Source organism: Chionomys nivalis, chromosome 9 (assembly GCF_950005125.1).
Source record: "Chionomys nivalis chromosome 9, mChiNiv1.1, whole genome shotgun sequence".
Classification (NCBI taxonomy): Eukaryota; Metazoa; Chordata; class Mammalia; order Rodentia; family Cricetidae; genus Chionomys; species Chionomys nivalis.
The window spans coordinates 24,642,377-24,660,864 of record NC_080094.1 but is presented as its reverse complement, the minus strand read 5'-3'; the positions used below and the strand labels follow the sequence as shown (position 1 = coordinate 24,660,864).

Sequence of the window (18,488 nt, the reverse complement as noted above, 5' to 3'; positions counted from 1 at the left end):
TCCCTTCAAGCCAGAGTCAGATGAACTGAGTGATGTTTGTCCTGGTGCTTAGTCATTTAAAATTGAGAAAGAAAAGCAAAAACTGCCTATTATGAGGGTTTTTACATAGAGGAAGAAGGGCGGTATCAGGCAGAAGCCTTAGAAGCATTTTTTTTCTAGCAGTTTCAGATGGTGCATAACTTGCCAGGCTTTTTGTAATTGAGAAACAAACAAACAAAAAAAGTCTTTAAAGTGCCCAAATCCAATCTGTGACTTTCCAGAGGACAGACTCTACCAGAAGTGGAACTGAAAGCAGGAACTCTCGAGGTTTGTTATCAGTCTGCTCCACTGGAGAAATTCTGTGCACAGTCTGTATACTAACACCAGAGTGGGGCTGTCTGGAGCACTAAGGCAGACTCCTGGAGACAGTGGCCGCAGCTGCAGAGCAGTGTGTGCTGCCCTCTCTGCACTTGCCTTTGGATGGAAAGGGCTCATTCACCACGTAGTGTTCTGTGATGGAGGCAGTTCACAAACCAGTCTTGAAGCAGGGCCAAAAAGTGGTCCTTCAAGTGGAGCTCAAGTACATACCTGCCCTGTACCTGCTCCCCAGGAGCACACAGATGCTGCCGCCTCCAAGCTGCTGGAACATCTGTGTCAACTGTTAGTGATGACTATTTTTGTCTTTGTACCTTTTCATATCTTATATGAGACATGTTTATTACAAAAAAAATAAAAACAGAAAATTTCAGAAAAGCAAGGTAGAAAATTAAAATCACCAGTCTTGAGTATGGTGGCTCACATCTGGGAGGATGAGGCAGGAGGACTGCCATGAGTTCCAGGCCACTTTGTGTACATAGGGTAGATAGGATAGAAGGAGATTACACACACACACACACACACACACACACAGAGTTCAGAAGATAGCTGAATAATCCATAAATAGCATAGAAAATAAGACAAAATTTTTATTATAACCAAAGCGTTCCCAGAAGATGCTAACACTTACTTACAATCATGTATCCTGCAGAGCCCAGGTACATGAAGCCAGACTGAGCCGAGCGAAGGGGGAAACAGAAAGATCAAATGTAATAGTTGGCAGCTTCACTAGCACGTCTGTACTGATGGCTAGAATAACTCAACAAGTAATTAACAAGGGAACCAGATCTGAACAATGGTATAGACAGATTAAGTCTAACACACATCTGTGAAACACTTAGCTCACTCTCCGCACCCCCTTATATAATTCAAAACATGCATTATTTTAAGTACACATCGGATGTTGCGTTTACACCAAAGCATGTCCTAGTTAGCTTTGTCAACTTGACACAGCTTAGAGTCGTCTGAGAGGGAAGCTTTGATTGAAGAATTGTGTAGATCAGATTGGCCTGTGGGCATGTCTATGGGTGTTATCGTCATTATTAATTGATGCAGGAGACTCAGCCCATTGTGGTTGGCATTATCCGTAGGTAGGTGTCCCTGGGCTATATAAAAAAGCTAGCCAGGTATGAGGCAGCGAGTGAGCTGGCCAGCCAGCAACATCTCTCCGTTCCCACTGTACTTCCTCACTGTTAACGTGTCCTGGCCAGTTAATGCTGTATGGAACAGCGAGCAGGCCTGCTTTCCTCAATGGTGGACTAGAATTGTGAAGGATAATATCAAATTCTTTCCTCTTCAGGTTGTTTTTGGTCATTGCGTTGGTCACACAATAGAAACAAAACTAGGACACATGTTCACATGAGGACTTGCATACGATGAATCGTCATTGCAGCTTTGTTCAATATTCAAAAGCCAGAGCCAATCAATGTTCATTGAGTGATGAATATACATGAGTTGTGGTATTTATGCAGTACTTTCATTGGCCATAAAAAGGGGATGAAGCATTATTCTGGATTGCAATATGGATGACTCTTAAACATAAAATTATGTGAGATCTCTGAGTCTGAAGCTAGCTTGTTCTACAGAGCAAGTTCCGGGACAGACAGGGCTACACAGAGAAACCCTGTCTTGAAAAAACAAAATAACAAAAAGTCAAAAAAAAAACATAAGCAAAACAAAAGCAAAAAAACAAAAAAAAAATGAAAACAGTAGCCATCAAAGGCCAGGTGTGAAGATCTTGACTCGAGCATCCATAGACATGGAGAGCATGCTGGTGTTTGCCATGCACCAGGGAAGGAGGAAGGCGGTAAACATGTCAGAGATAAAGGATTTCTGTTTGGAATGAGAAAAATAGTCTGGGAAACCGTGTGGTGATTGGACGGAATTTTGAACACATGAAATACTATCAATCTTACTTTGTGAGATGGTGAATAGTGAGTAGTATGTTTTGTAGATTCTTATTTTAATAAAAATTAAAAGTAAAGCCTGGTAATAGTTGCTTACACCTTTAATCCCAGCACTCGGGAGGCAGAGGCAGGTGGGTCTCTGTGAGTTTGAGGCCAGCCTGGCCTACAAGAGCTAGTTCCAGGACAACCAGGGCTATATAGAGAAACTCTGAAAAAAAAATTTTAAAAAAATGTGAAACAAAGTAAAAAAAAAAAACAGGAAAAAAATTTATGCAACATAATTTCTGGGGCTGTGGACATGGCTCAGTTGGTAAAGTGCTGTGAATACAACCTTGCAGACTTGAGTTCAAATCCCAGACACCCCCAAAAAAAAGCTGGATGCTAAGTCTGTTCTACAGAGTGAGTTCCAGGAGAGAAACTCTGGCTCAGCCCCCTTCCCCCAAATTAGATAAATAAAAATGCCATATGCTGGGAGCTGCAGCAGGCATCTGCTGCACCTGCAGCTCCAGTGCTGAGGTCGGTGGGAGGTCTTCAGGGCTTCCTGGCCAGCCAGTCTAGCTGCATTGGCTTCAGGCTCACACAGATGCCCTGTCTCAAAAACTACGGTGAAGCACATGTGGTGGTGCACGCTTTGAATCCTGGCCCCTGCTCCACGGGAGGTTGCATCTCTGTGAGTTCCAGCCCCACCACAGCTCCACAGGGAGACCCTGTCTAAAAGATGAAATGTGAATGACACTTGCCTTCCATACTATGTGTACAAACACCAGTGTAGACACATGCAACGCTATCATTTTAGGCCTGTCCCTCCTCCCCCAAGACAGGGTTTCTCTGTGTAACAGCCCTAGCTGTCCTGGAACTCCTGAGACCAGGCTGGCCTTGAACTCATAGAGATCCTAGGCAGGCTCTTTGTAAACATTTTTTTCTATCACATTTCTTTGTATATGTTTGGATGCATGTGTGTCATGGTACATGTATGCAGATCAGAGGACAACTTGGTGGGAGTCAATTCTTTCTACTCTGTGGGCTCCAAGGACTAAACTCCGGACATCAGGCTTGGCGGCAAGCACCTTTAGTTGCTGAACCGTCTTGCCAGCCCTCTTGGGAGGCTTTAATGGCAAGTAGCTTGCAGTTTTGATCTCAGAGGTTGTCTGGCTTCCTTGTCCTTGCTGATGGCTGCTATGCTTCTGCTGCAGGCGGAGAACATCATGCTCTTGGAATTGGACATGCCCAGCCGGACGACCAGAGATTATGAGGGCCCAGCCATTTCCCCCAAGGTCCAGGCTGCACTAGATGCAGCTCTGCAGGATGAAGATGAGATACAGGTGGATGCATCATCCTTTGAAAGCACTGCAAACAGAAAACCCAAGGCCCGGTGAGTGACTTCTAGCAACCTGTGGCATGTGTGAGCCAGTTGTGATAGTGAATACTTTAATCCCAGCCCTCAGGAGGCCCGGCTCCCAGCCTGTGTTCATTTGGCCTGCAGTGCTGAGCATCCAAGCCCTCCTTTTAGGTTTCGTGCCTCTTCTGGAAGGTGGGTTGGCCCCATGCTGGTCTAGTCTAGTGGGTTTATAGTTCAATGAATCCTGGTTGTCGGGCCTTTGAGGAAAGGCCACCTTCAGATCTGCATGCTGATTAGTAATGGCCATGTCCATTTGACTTTTGCAGGCCCAAGAGTGGCAGGAAGTCAGGATCCTCCTCTTCCTCCTCAGGAAACCCTGCATCTCAGTTTTACCCACAGTCTCGGGGGCTGGTTCCCAAGTAACCCAGCACCCCCTCCCAGGGTGGGAACAGCATTGTCTTCTGAGAGAAGAGTGAGCACAAAACTGCAGAGATGACTTGAGCCTAAACGCAGAACCGTTCCCCTGAGGAGAAGAGATGGCCTCTTTGCAGATTAAGCGACTCATTCTGCCTGAACATGCTGGTCCTTATTTGGCACTCAGCTCCTCTGGGATGTGTCCTTGAATTAGCATCTCAGAAATGCATGGGTAAGGTGAAGTGCAAAGTCCAAGTGGACAGCAAGAGAATGACCACAGCCTTGCTTTCCTTCTTCCTCCTCTTCCCACCCTCCCTTCCTCTCCTCTCTTCTAGCCTCTTCCTCACACCAGGATCCCTTCTTGTTACACAATATGGCGTCGAGGCCTCCTTAGGACCGTATGTGAGGAGCCTTGGAGTAAGATGACAGTGGAGCTGGGAAGTGACAGCCCTAGAGCTGCAATAGGTGCCTGCTTTTGTCAGGTGAAATGAGAGATCTCACTCGGAGCCAAGTCCTAGGATGGCACAACCAGCGAGCCAGCTCCTAGAGGCCCCTCAGTATGAGTAGATCTGCCTGTGGAATCTGTTGAACAGGGAGGGCAATGGCTTCCAGTTCCTGCTCCAGAAGGACTTGGTGTTGGGAGCAATAGAAAAGACATTCCCTTTGCCTCCTGGGAGAGTTTGGGGAAATAGCTTTTTTAAAACCTCAAAACTATGACCATCCTGTTAAAGACCTAAGTCTATAAACCAGTGCCATGTCCATCTTCCATGTCACTTTACTCTTCCTTTGTCACCGTCTTCCTCCAAGTCCACATGCTGAGTGGGCTCGTGTGGACCCTCCTTCAGAGTGCGCCTACAGAGTGTGCTTCAAGGTGGGTCTCTGTGGGAGAAGGGGCTGGCTCTGCCTTCTCTGATGGGACTGGAATTGGGGGCACTTCTGAATTGCCCAGTTGGGTCCATACCTGTCACGGGGGCAGAATGAGTAGGCAGATGCAGAGCTGGAGGCAGGAGACTCAGCAGAGGGAAGGGAAGACAGAGATGGAAGCAAAGGAATCCTGTCTGCCTAGAGGAGAAAGCCCACTGACTCCTGGAGGTGTGCCTCCCCTGGGTGCTGGCAAGAAGAAGCTCTGAGAGAGTAGACTCAGAGGGGAGTTCACACTTCCTGTTTACATAGATTAGTTCAGTGTGTAAGTTTTAGTTCTTCATATTCTGGCACCTCGAGCTTTATTTTGGTCATTAGGTGACAATTACTCATTTTCCCCCGAGAGAAATGTGCGAGCGTGGGGGACTGTGTGTGCACAGTGATGTCTGTGCTCTCATCATCTGTGAGGGATACTGAAGACTTGCCAGTTTTAGAAATACTCCAACGTGCAGCCTTTGCCTTCGTCTGTGGCAAAGCCCACTGGATGGCTAATCAGGCTAGAAGCACGCCCCCATGTGTCTGAGTTCATGATCCAAGCCTGAGGGGACAGTCTTGAGTCCGCAAGTCTGCCACACTGGTGCACCTTGCTGGCATGGTGCCTCAGGAAGATGGCAACTCAAGTGGGCCTTGAGATGCATTTTTTAACTCAGCTGCTCAGTCTCCATATCATTTCTAGATCAGAACCTATGGGAAGGAGGAGCTAGCAAGTGCAATGTCTTGACATTCTACAGAATGGAGATCCATTTATCCCCATGTTAGTGATCACTCTTTCTGAGCCTAGAGCCCTATTCAGCAGTTCCTAGGGTATAATGGAACCTGTCTTTATCTTTTCTTGGGCTCAAACCCTGCTCCTTATATACTAAGAATTTGCCTGTTTGAATAGGAACCAAATGACGAGATGTGTGGACTAAGGTGGCTGTCTGCTGGTGACACTCTCTCTACCACATTTCCATACAGTTAGTCTGAATTCTGTAGGCTAAAAACATTCATGCAGCAAAGCAAAGGATTGGAAACTTCAGGTAATACCATACCTTAAGCCGGGCGGTGGTGGCGCACGCCTTTAATCCCAGCACTCGGGAGGCAGAGACAGGCGGATCTCTGTGAGTTCGAGACCAGCCTGGTCTACAAGAGCTAGTTCCAGGACAGACTCCAAAACCACAGAGAAACCCTGTCTCAAAAAACCAAAAAAAAAAAAAAAAAAAAAAAAAAACCATACCTTAATACTGGTGTCTTGAAGTGGCTAATATGTTGGAGGTGGTGGTGGTTAAGTGATCTACAGAACTTTTCCAGAGAAACAAAAGAAGAAAGCCAGCTGACAGTCATGATTATTAAAGCAAGCTTTGCCCTGTCCCCAGCTGTGTTCCTACAGTGGTCTGTGGAAACCAAGTAGAAGGGCCACCCATGTGGCAATGAAGCTGTCTCTTCCCGGGCAGCCTCTGGTGCTTCTCTTCTCTCAACATGGATCCGATATTGAAAAAAGCAGATGCTAAAATGTCTTGCTGCCCCCAGAATGCTGCTGCTTTGAGTTCTGAATTGAGCCAAGAGTAGAGAACATACCAGCTCTCTGAGGGACCAAAGCTTTATACTGATAGTTAGTTCGAATGTTCTGGGATGCTGGAAGGCCTTCATGCCTGCAGCAGCTGTTGTAGCCTAGAAGCAAGTCTTTAAAAGGATCTAAGAAGACCATCCGGGAGGTGTTTGCAGCTACGCATACAATCCTCATCAGACTCTCTTTCCCTCTGATCTGTAGAATGTATCTGGCTTCATATGACACAATTTCCAGACCCCTAGATTCAGAATCAGAGGCCACAAATCATAGGCATGAAGCACTTTCTTAAGACTGACCTGTGTCAAATTCCCCCGTCAGATGCCTGCATGCTGCTTGAACTGCTCCACCTACACCTCCATGACCCAGGGTGCCAGAGTGTGGTACAGCTCAGGCGTGGGCCTGTCTGCCCTTCCTTACCTTATTAAGTCCTCCCTCACTGAATGTAGACTCTGCCAAGTTCCTGAGAAGCGTCGACTCCTTGCTAACATAGGCTATCCAGTTCTGCCTCACCTTTGCCTCTCGAGTTTGAGGAGCATTGTGAACACCTTGGACCATCCAGACACCATCATGGATGAAATGGGCTACTAATGTACTCTGAAAGCCATAAAGCAAAGCTCAGAGGGAGCTAGGTAAGATAGTCAGTCCCACAGTTGTCATTCAAGTCTTGGTCTGGTACTTTGGGATTCTGGCACCTTCCTCTCTGTCTGTCTCTTGAATAAAAATGCTTCTGAGGTTATTTATGAAGGGAATGATGTGGGCAGGCAGAAGGTGGGGGCTTGATGGCTCTTTGGAGTTACTAATGATCTTGACCTTCTCTTAGGCTGTCTTTAGACAAAGGATATGCCAATACTTGGGACTTTTAAGTTTTACAATTGATATTTATTTGTATTATCTCTTTATCTAGCGATGTAAAAGTGATTCTAAACTAAGATGTGTAATAAAAAATCAATCAGATTTATTGTATCTACAGAAAGGTGTCCTTGTAATTGATTAGTGCCTTTTAAAGAGACTCGCCAGTAACTGACATGCATGGTTTTCTCTCATGTCGAAGATGTTGTAGTTAGGGGAGAACATCAGCACTGAGTTGTAATACTGACATCCAAAAAGTACAGCAATGAGAGTGACAGGTGGCGGTGTGGCTTAGTGGTAGAGTTCTTTCTTTCTTTTTTTTTTTTTTAAATATTTATTTATTTATTATGTATACAATAGTCTATCTGTGTGTATGCCTGCAGGCCAGAAGAGGGCACCAGACCTCATTACAGATGGTTGTGAGCCACCATGTGGTTGCTGGAAATTGAACTCAGGACCTTTGGAAGAGCAGGCAATTCTCTTAACCTCTGAGCCATCTCTCCAGCCCCAGTGGTAGAGTTCTTGCCTAACTTGTGCAAGGCCCTGTCTTTGATCCCCAACATCATCAAAGGGAGCGAAGAACGGAAGGAAAGAAAGAGACAAAAAAATGTGTGTCATGTTTTTGTGGCAGTTCCTGACCTGAGGTACTTGGGCCTGGGGCAAGAGGCATGAAAATTTTCAACTTGATATTTTGTTTTTTAAAGTTGTTTTGAAGGTATTATACATTATACAGCTTATTTTAAGATATACTCATGTCTCTTTTAAAAACAAAATGTCATGTTGTTTATCATTAAGAAACCAAAATATCAAAATCGGGCCTCGTGTCTTGCAGATTCTCATATCCCGAGACATGCTGGGTGAACCTCAGCAGGTCACACACCTCCTCCAGAGAAATGGGACCAACAGAAGAAACCTTGGCTTAGTTCCCCTTCTGTTGTGATAAAAGTCAATGGCCAGCACAGCTTATAGAAGGTTCTCCTTTGGCTTACAGTTTCAAAGGGTGAGAGTTCATCATGGCAGGAAGCTCAAAGATTAGTCTCAGCCACACATGGAAGCAGAGAGGAAGAAGTGGAAGTGGGCACGGCTGTAAAGGCTTAGAGCCCAGCCCCAGTGACATATTTCTTCCAGCCAAACTCCTCAAAGTTCCCAAAGTTCTAAAAGTTCCACAACCTCCCTAACAGCTGCCAGCTGGGGACCGGGTTTTAAATCTGTGAGCCTATGGGGGATGGTTCTCATTTAAACCCCCAAAGCCCCAGACGTAGGACTCTTGAGCTGCGTTTGAATTCTAGCATTGACTTTGTTCTTTAGCTCAGTGAATATGAAGAATTTAATTTACTTCTCTGAATTTTGGAGCCCCTATCTATGAGTGGGGTGAAAATAGAGCAGAGCCCTTCTGAAGATTAGAAATACAGTGAAAGCAACCAGCACAGTGTGTGCTCCAGAGCCACACGCAACAGTGTGACCACTGCCACAATAAGGCCGTCTGCTCAGCAGATGTGATGAGCAGTCTAGATCCCAGGAAACCAGGAGCCAGTACTGAGCAAACCAGCTTTATATTTGATATTAGCCAAAGGGTTAGAAACCACCTTTAGCAGACTCTAAAGAAAAGTAGCTAATCATTTAACAAGTATCAGGAGGGAGAAGCAGGTAGATCTCTGTGAGTTCAAGGCTAGCCTGGTCTACAGGGCGAGTTCCAGGACAGCCAGAGCTGTTACCCAAAGAAACCTTGTCTCAAAAACAAACCAACAAAAACCAAAATAACAACCACAAAAACCCAGAATTTTCATCAATTCCATGAAGTACATAGCAATGTAAAGTACAATTACTAATAGAGGGTGGGCTTCTGAAGAACCAGAGTGACAGTGGGGGCTAGAGTGCACAAGTGAGCAGGACGAGGGAAGAAGGAGAGAACTGGTGACCAGGTGGGAACAGCACTTGTGACAGCCTTGTGAAAGAGAGTTCTGTCGCACTGCTGCTGGTGCCGAGGCTCACGTGCAGTCCTGGCATGTGCTGAGCCAGCACTTTTCCACGAGCTGCCACCTCTCATCCCCTGCAGTCCTTCATCCTCACCAGAGGGAAGTATGCAGAACTCTTCAGAAAGGTTAAGCTGCATACAACTCTCAAAATACCAACATGAAGTTCACACGTGAGCTGGAGAGATGGCTCAGCAATTAAGAACACTGTTGCTCTTCCAGAGGTCCTTTGTTTGATGCCCACCACTCAAATGGTGGCTCAGAACTGTAACTCTAGTTCTGGGGGATCCAGTGCCCTCTTCTGGCCTCCACAGGCACTAGGCACACAGACATACATGTAGGCAAAATGCCTACTAACATAAATTAAAAAATTCATACAGCACTAAGACAATGACTTGTTTATTCTTCTTCAAAAAATATACTCTAATTATATGTGGTATGCTTTTACTTCCAAACCTGTCCCATAAAGGAAACTCAAAGCCTGCCTTGACTTAGTAAGTATTCGTGGAGAATAGTCAGAATCCATTAACTAGGAATCAGGTACTTGAAGGGTGATATGAACTGTGTGTTCTTAAAGTATATGAGAACTCTGAATTGGGCCAAGGACCTGTCTCATGAAGATAGACCCAGGACAGGGTACCCAAATGACTTGGATATTCATGCCAGTTTAGTTGTATTTTCTTTTTCTTTTTTCTTTCTTTCTTTTTTTTTTTTTTTTGTGGTTTTTCGAGACAGGGTTTCTCTGTAGCTACAGAGTCTGTCCTGGAACTCGCTCTATAGATAAGGCTGGCCTCGAACTCACAGAGATCCGCCTGCCTCTGCCTCCCGAGTGCTGGGATTAAAGGCGTGCGCCACCGCCCGGCAGTTTATTTCATCTTAGACATTATTTAAAAAAATTATTTGAGAAACTAAGTCTTGGAGACTGCTTTTAACTTCACACTGATCATTTAATCTCGGGGCCTCTGATTTTGGCAGGCCCTCTTAGACTATTAGACTAGCGTTACCATCTGATTGAAGTTTACTCTGAGAATTTAGTGTCCAAGAAACATGTGGTGGTCACATCTGCCAGTGGAGTTGTTGGTGACATTTGTCAAGGACGTAACTGTAGCTCTTGCAGCTGCTGTCATTGCAGCCTTGGTTTTATCACTGCGTTTGTGGTTAACCAGTCCCCGGTTGCTTCAGTTAGGCAAGCCAACTGGGGACTCGCTGGCGGGGCGGGCACGTGCAGAGGCAGGTCTCTTGCTGCAGCCCTGGGGACTGTGCAGCCCATCAGCACCCGGTGTGTACACACTGTGTGTTAGGGGTGCTGTTGCCCAGGACACAGGGAGAGCAAGTAAGATGTACTGAGACCCTTCTGAGCAGGTGGGGGTATGTGTCAAACACCAGCAGCTCTGAATTTGAGTGCCTGGTACCTTTGAGGGCTGCCCCGGCTTCACATTGCCTTCCCAGACCTTTGAGGCCAGGTGGCAGAGCCTCCATGTGGCTCTCTTCCTGTTGGCAGTTTCATACACGTGTTCTCTGCCTAAACATTCTTTCTGCTCTGCATGAATAATTCCTACTCATCTCTTAGGTACCAGGGTGGGTTGTGTGTTTTTTTTTCCCCCAAGGGGAGGAGGTGTTCCTTCTGACTTTTTGACTATCCATATGTAGCCCAGGCTGGCCTTAACTTGAAATCCTCTTGCCTTGTCCTCTAAATGCTAGGATTATAGGTATGCACAACCATGCCCGGCTCTCAGGAACCATCTTAAGTCACCTCCATAGATGTCTTGGTTTCCTGCTACCTCTGCCTGGCTGGAGGGTCTCTTGTACCTTATTATACCCCTCTTAGCCCTTTTCCGACTTTGCATTTGTGTATTTATTGGCCGAATTCCCTGAAGGAATGACTTGATGCTCCTCCCTGGGTCTGGCATTTAGACGGCATGGTAGGTACTGACACCTGCAGCAAGTGTCATCTGTTGGGAAGAGTGATGATGTGCTCCAGGAGCAGTAAACAAAGGCTTTGTAGAGGAGGTGACAAATCCTGAGTAGGTGGTGCCCACTGGGCAAAGAGAGAAGAGCATGCCAATCAGCACGTGCCTGGAACACTCCCGGTGACCAGGGCTTGGAGTGATAGAGGACCAGGTGGAGAACCACTCAGAAACTGCAACTCTACAGCACATCTGTAGCTACTCTGTCCGTGTAAATACATCACACAAGGGAGGTACAGCCCTGTTCGTACTCCAGCATGCTCTAATTAAGCCTTGAATGTTGTTATTCCCCCTTTGAAATAACAGAAAGCAATTTTGTTAAGTGCCTACAGTAAGCCTGGATGCCATTCACACAGGTTCTGGGCTTGGTTGGCAAATTCTCCACCAGGAGTTTTCTCTGGCACAGTTCACTGTGCAAGGCATTATTCCAAGGACTGTTTCATCTTGACACCACAGTCTTGGTCCCCTATGGAATGGGGCCAGGTCGCTCTCAGAGCAGGGCCTGGCTTTGAAATGTTCCAGCTGCCATTCATAACTCATGGGTTACAACTGTGGTCCATGTCCTTCCCAAAACTGACCGGTGAGTAGTGGCACTGATATGATTTCAGATTGTCATAAAGGACATCCTTTTTGTTTCTGTAGGTTTTCTGAGACAAGGTCTTATTAAGTCCTGCCTGTTTCAGAACTCACGGTGCGAACCAAGTCTTGAACTTACTATGTTTTTCATGCCAGTCCTGAATGTGATCTGTCTGCCTCAGCCTCCAAGTGCTGGGATTATAGGCACACCACACCACAGTTGGCTTTAATAATGCAGTGATTGCTACCTTTGCAAGTTTACCCCAGTAGTGATGAGAGCAACCAGGGTTTGGTGGCAGGTCCATGTATTCACTTGAGCACTACACACAGTGGGTAGTGTTCTGTGCTCTAGGCATACAGGATGAAGCTTCTACACAGGGGGATGTCACATCTAGTGGGGAAGCCTAATGGCTAGTGAAGTCAGTTGGAGCACTGTGCCAGCTGGTTGGTCAGGAACTGGATGGTGCCCCAGGGCATCTCACAGCCAGGCTTATGAGAGAGCCTGACTGAAGTGCATGGCTGCCAGATGCAAATTGTCAAATGCAGTTTGAAGGTGGCAGAGCTGTGTGAAAAGCTGGCAGATTAGACTTCACGCCATTCTCATTTACATACTACATGGTGTGTATGCGTAAATGCATTGTCTGTATTTAAGTACTGCGGCCAACCCAAGTGCTACATGATAGACAGGCCACACTGACAAGCAAATCCTCTCAGTGAAGGGAGTGCGCCACTAGATGGGTAGGAAAGGTGCCACGAACGGGGAGGTTCGAAGCCACAGCATCTCTTTGGGTAGAACAGGTTTTGCAGAGTTGCTGAAGGGATTAAGAAGTCATCCTTCGGACATGCAAGAGGAGGCATATGTTACTAAACAGCACTTGGTACTAATAATAGTGGTGCAGCATTATGGGAAGTTCCTGTGTCACCCAGACCCCCGTTTAGACCCTGATGTGCCCAGAGCAAGCTGCTTAGCTGTCTTGAGTCTTGGGTTGTCTCCTTACCTCTATTGTATTGAGGGAGGGTCCTAATGTGATCTTATACAGTCCTATATCTAGTTATATATTGATAGTAAAAAACACAAAGGCAGGGTATAGTGGGGTACACCAGTAATCCTAGCACACAAGAAGCTGGGGATCATGAGTTTGAGCTAGCAGAGGCTACACAGTGAAAGCCTATCAAAGATTTAAAAAAATACAAAACATTTAAAAACTCAAATCACTGGAGAGTCCATTAACCAGAGCTAATGATCTTTTGAGCATCTGTACACAATCTTTTAGTTTTGCGTTCATAGTACATACAGGGGACTGTGGGCTTAGTCCAGTGGCAAGTGTAGTTTAAGGCTCTACCTGGATCACCTAAAATAAAACAATATACATAGGTTCATTCATGGTACATTATTGCTTTCACTCATTAAAATGGTATGGACACAAACAGTTAATGTAGACTTATTATTTTTTATTATTTGTTTTATTTTCTTTTTCAAATGATGTTTATTTATCATGTATATGGTATTCTGCCTCCATCCCTGCATGTCAGAAGAAGGCACTGGACCTCATTACAGATGGTTGTGAGCCACCATGTGGTTGCTGGGAATTGAACGTGGGCCCCTCTGGAAGAGCAGCAAGTGCTCTTAACTTCCGAGCCACCTCTCCAGCTCTGTTTTATTTATTTTCTCTCCTGTAGACCAGGTTGGCCTCGAGCTCACAGAAATCTTCCTGCCTCTGCCTCCTGGGTGCTGAGATTAAAAGCGTGAGCCACCACCACTAGACTGACTTGTTTTTAATAGACATCTAGCGCCTGACTGTAGTTTGCCATGATTTAACAGCCTTGCTGGTCACTGAAGAGGTTACCAGTTTTTAAACTATTTTATGCAATGCTGTATTTGCAACCTTGCATACAGATTACTGTTACTTATTTATTCCCCTAGGTTTACATCACAGATAACTGTTAGCTGCATCTGGGTTCAAATCCCATCCACTCAAAACAAGTATGATTCAGGTTGTCAAGCTGCTTCCGGAAACAGCCACAGAAGCTTAGGCACTCAGTAGTAATTTATGGTCATTTTCCTATATCCTTGATAAAATGGATTTCTGCCAGTAATTTTAACATTTTCCAGTTTCTTGGGAGGCAGAGGCAGGTGAATCTCTGTGAGTTTGAGACCAGCCTGGTCTACAAGAGCAAGTTCCAGGACAGGCTCCAAAGCCACAAAGAAACCCTGTCTCAAAAAAAAAAAAAAAAAAAACAACAACAACAAAAACATTTGCTAGTTTGACCTATCACCATTTGAGATATTTCTATTAACCTTTCAGAATTATTACAGCAGGCATGTGGTATGCGCCTTCGATCCTAGCACTCAGGAGGCAGAGACAGGTAGATCTCTGTGACTAAGGTCAGCCTGCCAGCGATGCATAACCCCATCTCAACAGAAGAACTCTTTTTACTAAGCTTTTTTTGCTGTTGTTAGGCTGGGTAATGTTGCTAAGTCTGATGACCTGAGCTTAATCCCCAAAATCTACATAGTGGAAGGGGAACCAAGTTGACCTCTGACCCCCCCCACATGTGCCATGGTGCGTGTACTCCCCCACATGTACATACACAAATATAGTGACTTATTTCTAAAACAGGCATTAAAAATTAAAAAAGCAAAACCCACAATCTCATATAGCCCAGGATGGCTTCAAACTATGCACCTCAAGTAGACAGTCCTGCTTCCACTTCCCAAGTACTAGGATTCTAGATGTGTGACACTATGCCTTGCTATTTTTAATTTATTCATGTATTTTATGTATATTGACGCTTTGTTTGCATGTATATCTGCATACCAGAAGGCATCAGACAGTTGTAAGCTGCCATGTGGATGCTGGGAATTGAACTCAGGACCTTCAGAAGAGCAGTGAGTGCTCTTAATCACTGAGCCATGTCTCCAACCCCGTGCCTCGTTATTAAGAAGTTAATATGATAAAACTTAATTTTATAATATGGGTGGGAGATAGTCCCTCACTTTGTCGTCATTGTTTTACCTTTATGTTGTGGCTGCACAGGACTTAAATTTAGGTAGTCAAACCAACTGGCTTACTTGATAGAGCTCTTTTGAACTTGCATATTCAGAAAGATTCCAGCTCCAGAGTAGTAAAAGTATTTTTCTTGCAATACTTTCATTACATGTATATAAAAATATAAACTGTATGCTGGGATGTATTTAGATTTAATAAGGGAAATGGGATCCCAGCTTGTTTGCTATGGCTGACACCCACCATTTCTCCAGTTTACTTTTAAAGGTTGTTTCTCTGCATGTGTGTATGTAGCACGTTGTGCGGAGGCATTCATGGAGGCTAGAAGAGGGCTTTGGATGCCCTGGAGCTGGAGTTGAAGGTGGCCGTGAGCTGCTGTAGAGGCTGAGAACGACCGCTCTGCAGAAGCAGCAAGTGCTGTTAATCACTGAGCCCATCTTCTGCTCCTTCTCAGTTGGTCACTCCCATCGTGCATTGCGGTTCCTTACACACCTCTCAGCTAGGCTATTTAGTAACATAGTTCTGCTGTCCTTGGTTGAAATTGCCACATTGTTGTAGCTGCCTAATATATTTTAATATCTGGTTGAGAAAAACAAGTCATTAATCTCAAGGCTTTTCTTGGCAGTAGAGCAGAATGGTGAGTTCATGGAGTTTGACGCCTGGTCCCAAGGCTAGTTTCTTTTCTCTCTGAATTCGTGCTCCCTAATCTGCTTGTTAGTAATGATGGTCATTAAACCTTATTTTTTGTTTTTCTTGTTTTTTTTTTTTTTTTTTTTTTTTTTTTTTGTGGAATTCTCTGATGGGGCCTGACACATGGTAAGTGGTCAGTAAATGTTAGCTCTTTTGGTATGAAAATGATGCATCTGTTTTCCCAGTTGAATTTTGGGTCACATTGACAGTAAAACCACATTGGGGTCTTCACAGAACTGCATTTACTTGGCAGGCAAACTTTGGGATGTGAGTACTAGAAGATTTCCCACTGAAGGCGAGTGCCAGTCTCCACTGACTCCAGACTGTACTCCTTGGTAGAAATTTTTATATTTTTCATTTCTTTCCTTCCTTTGAATAGGATCTCATGTAGCCCAGGAGGTTCTCCCACTTTCTCTGTAGCCCCAGGTGACCTTGAACTTCTCTTAATATACTTTTGGGCCATAAACTTCTGGTCTTTTCCTCTCATCTCCTGAGTGCAGGAAGTACACGCTTGTGCTGCGATATCCCGGCCATCAGACTGGGGGCTTACTTTGCACTGGACAACTACCAACTGAACCACACTTTGAGAGAGCTTGTTCCGCCATTATTTTCTAAAGGAATTGTTAGTACATTAAAAAAGAAAAAAAAAAGTGGTTACTATTTATTTGGGGTTGGGGTCTAAAATGCCCAGGCTGGCCTTGAACTTGAGATCCTCTCGCCTTTGCTTCCCAAGTAGCTTGGAGTATAGGAATGTACTACTTCTTATTTCGCTCTCAAAGTAGCTGTAATTGCTAAATTGGGAGATAATTCCTCCCCATGAGACTTTCTCAGCTCCAGCAGCAGCACAGGTGTCTATGAACTAGCACATCAGCTTGCCATCACTTGCCGTTTGTCCACGCACTGCAGGGATGGTGTCTAAGTGGGCTGGAAGTCCCCAGGGTTCAACACACAGCTTACATCCCAGTAGGAAGCTATCGGTGCCAGTAGAAGTAAGCGATCCATGCTGTACTTCCGCTGTTTTCTGGGATAGGAGAGCGCCTTGCCAGGAGGACAAGGAAATGACTAAGCCAGAAACTTCTGGCTTCATCAGGCTGACAGCCTCATTTGCAGCAGGCAATGAAGTCATAATCAATGTTAAGAGTAAATTAGGTTTTCCTAATTATATTTTGAATGGGGGCTTCAGAGAACATACAATACAGGGAGAATTCAGCTGGAAAAATATTCCAGGAGCCATAGTGGGTAACTCTGTAACTTAATCTTGCTTTTCCTTCCCCACTACAGAGCAGTTTGAGCACCCAGGTCTAGCTGTTGAGCACCTGTTGTCAGGCCCCTGCTGGCAAAGAGCTGGTATCTGAGCTCCTGGGATCCCTGGTTGTCATGGGAGGTGGTTCCTCTGCTTTGCTTGAGCTGCAGGTGTAGTTGGTAGAGAGCATTTGCCTTTAGTTTGATTCCCAGCACCACCTAAACACTCCAGCCACACTTCTTCACTAGATTACGGATCCTGCTCCAACATTTGCACGTTCACCCATACACTGAAGCCACTCCATCATATTCACGTCCTTGTTCCTGGAATTTCCAAGGCCCAGTGAAACACAAAATCTAATTGTTCTTAGTAATAAAAACTCAAGAGTCAGCTATCGGGGTGAAAGCTGAAGAATCAGAAAAGCAGAGTGGTCAGCCACTAGAGTTCTTACCTCAGACTGCAATGAGCTCACGTCTCCTCCTGCCTTATATTCCTCTCTTCTCCCAGCCATATCATTCCTGTCTCCACCTCCCTAGTGCTGAGATTAAAGGGATATAATCCCAAGTGCTGGGATCACTTTTGTGTGAACTGTTTCTCTTTTAGACTGGATCAATTTTGTGTAGCCCAGGGTGGCCTTGAACTAATAGAGATCCATTTGCCTCTGTTCCCCAAGTCTGGGATTTAAGGTGTGTGCCACCGCTGCCTGGCCTCTAGTGGCTAGCTCTGCACTCTGATCTTCAGGCAAGCTTTGTTAGAGCACAACATATCACTACAGCCCAGATAAAGTATCAGCTCCTCATGAAGGTCCCCAGTGTTGGTTGCTACCTTTTTGTTGCTCTCTAAAGAAATATATTTTTGTTCTGAGACAGGGTTTGTTGCAGCACGACCACTATGTACCCAAGAATGACCCTAAATTCACCCCCCCTCCCTGTCCTAAGTGCTGGGCTGATAGGCTTGTGCTGCCACACCTGGCATTTTGTGATAGTTTTACTTTGTAGCTGAGGATGGCCTCAAATTCATGATACTGGTCCTACCTAGCCACCAAAGTCCTGGGATTATATGTGTTGGTATGTGTAGACTTGAATTTCACCTATTATGATCCCATTAGACCAGGCGGCCCTGGAAATAGCGACTTTATTATCTTATCTTTGTGAGTTCATAGGAATTACAATTGAAAAGGCGAGAGAAATGTATATGATAAAAGTGGCAGGGCAGGGCAGTGCACTCTGGAAGCAGGCAGACTGCATTGAGTTTGGGGCTACCTTGCCTTTGCAGCAAGTTCCAGGGCAGTCAGGGCTACATGGTGGAATCCTGTTTCAATAACAAGAACTATCGAAGTGACAGAGAGGAAAGGAAGGGGCAGTGCATTAGACTTTACAGCCCCATGGAAGCACAGCAGGAAGGTAGGCAAATTGGGTTAGTTTGAATCCCAGCTCAAGATTCAATCTAGGAACAGAGGTAAGTGGGATATTTATTGTTGCAGCACTAAGGATCAAAGCCAGGACCTTGTACAGGCAAATGCGAGTAAATGCTCTGCCTCTGAGAGATATTCCTAGGCCTGGATATTGCTTTTCCCTTTCCAAATTCCAAGGTAAAGTACAGCATTGCTGCTGTGGCTACTGCTGCTATCTACTGGGGCTCCAGAGGGGCTGGGCACACCCTGGACTCCGTTACAGAATTTCGTGGAAGTACTTTTGA

At 45.3% G+C, this 18,488-nt stretch overlaps 1 protein-coding gene across 1 annotated transcript in view; it reads left to right on the top strand.

Annotated features, from left to right (window-relative positions):
* Kif3b (kinesin family member 3B) overlaps positions 1–7,445 on the top strand; it is a 51,447-nt gene extending 44,002 nt beyond the window's left edge. The window contains exons 8-9 of the mRNA XM_057781238.1: positions 3,455–3,633; positions 3,927–7,445. Of these exons, the coding sequence (XP_057637221.1) occupies positions 3,455–3,633; positions 3,927–4,023 (276 nt within the window). The 3' untranslated portion in view covers positions 4,024–7,445. The remainder of the gene's footprint in view (positions 1–3,454; positions 3,634–3,926) is intronic.
* Positions 7,446–18,488: the final 11,043 nt, after the last annotated feature.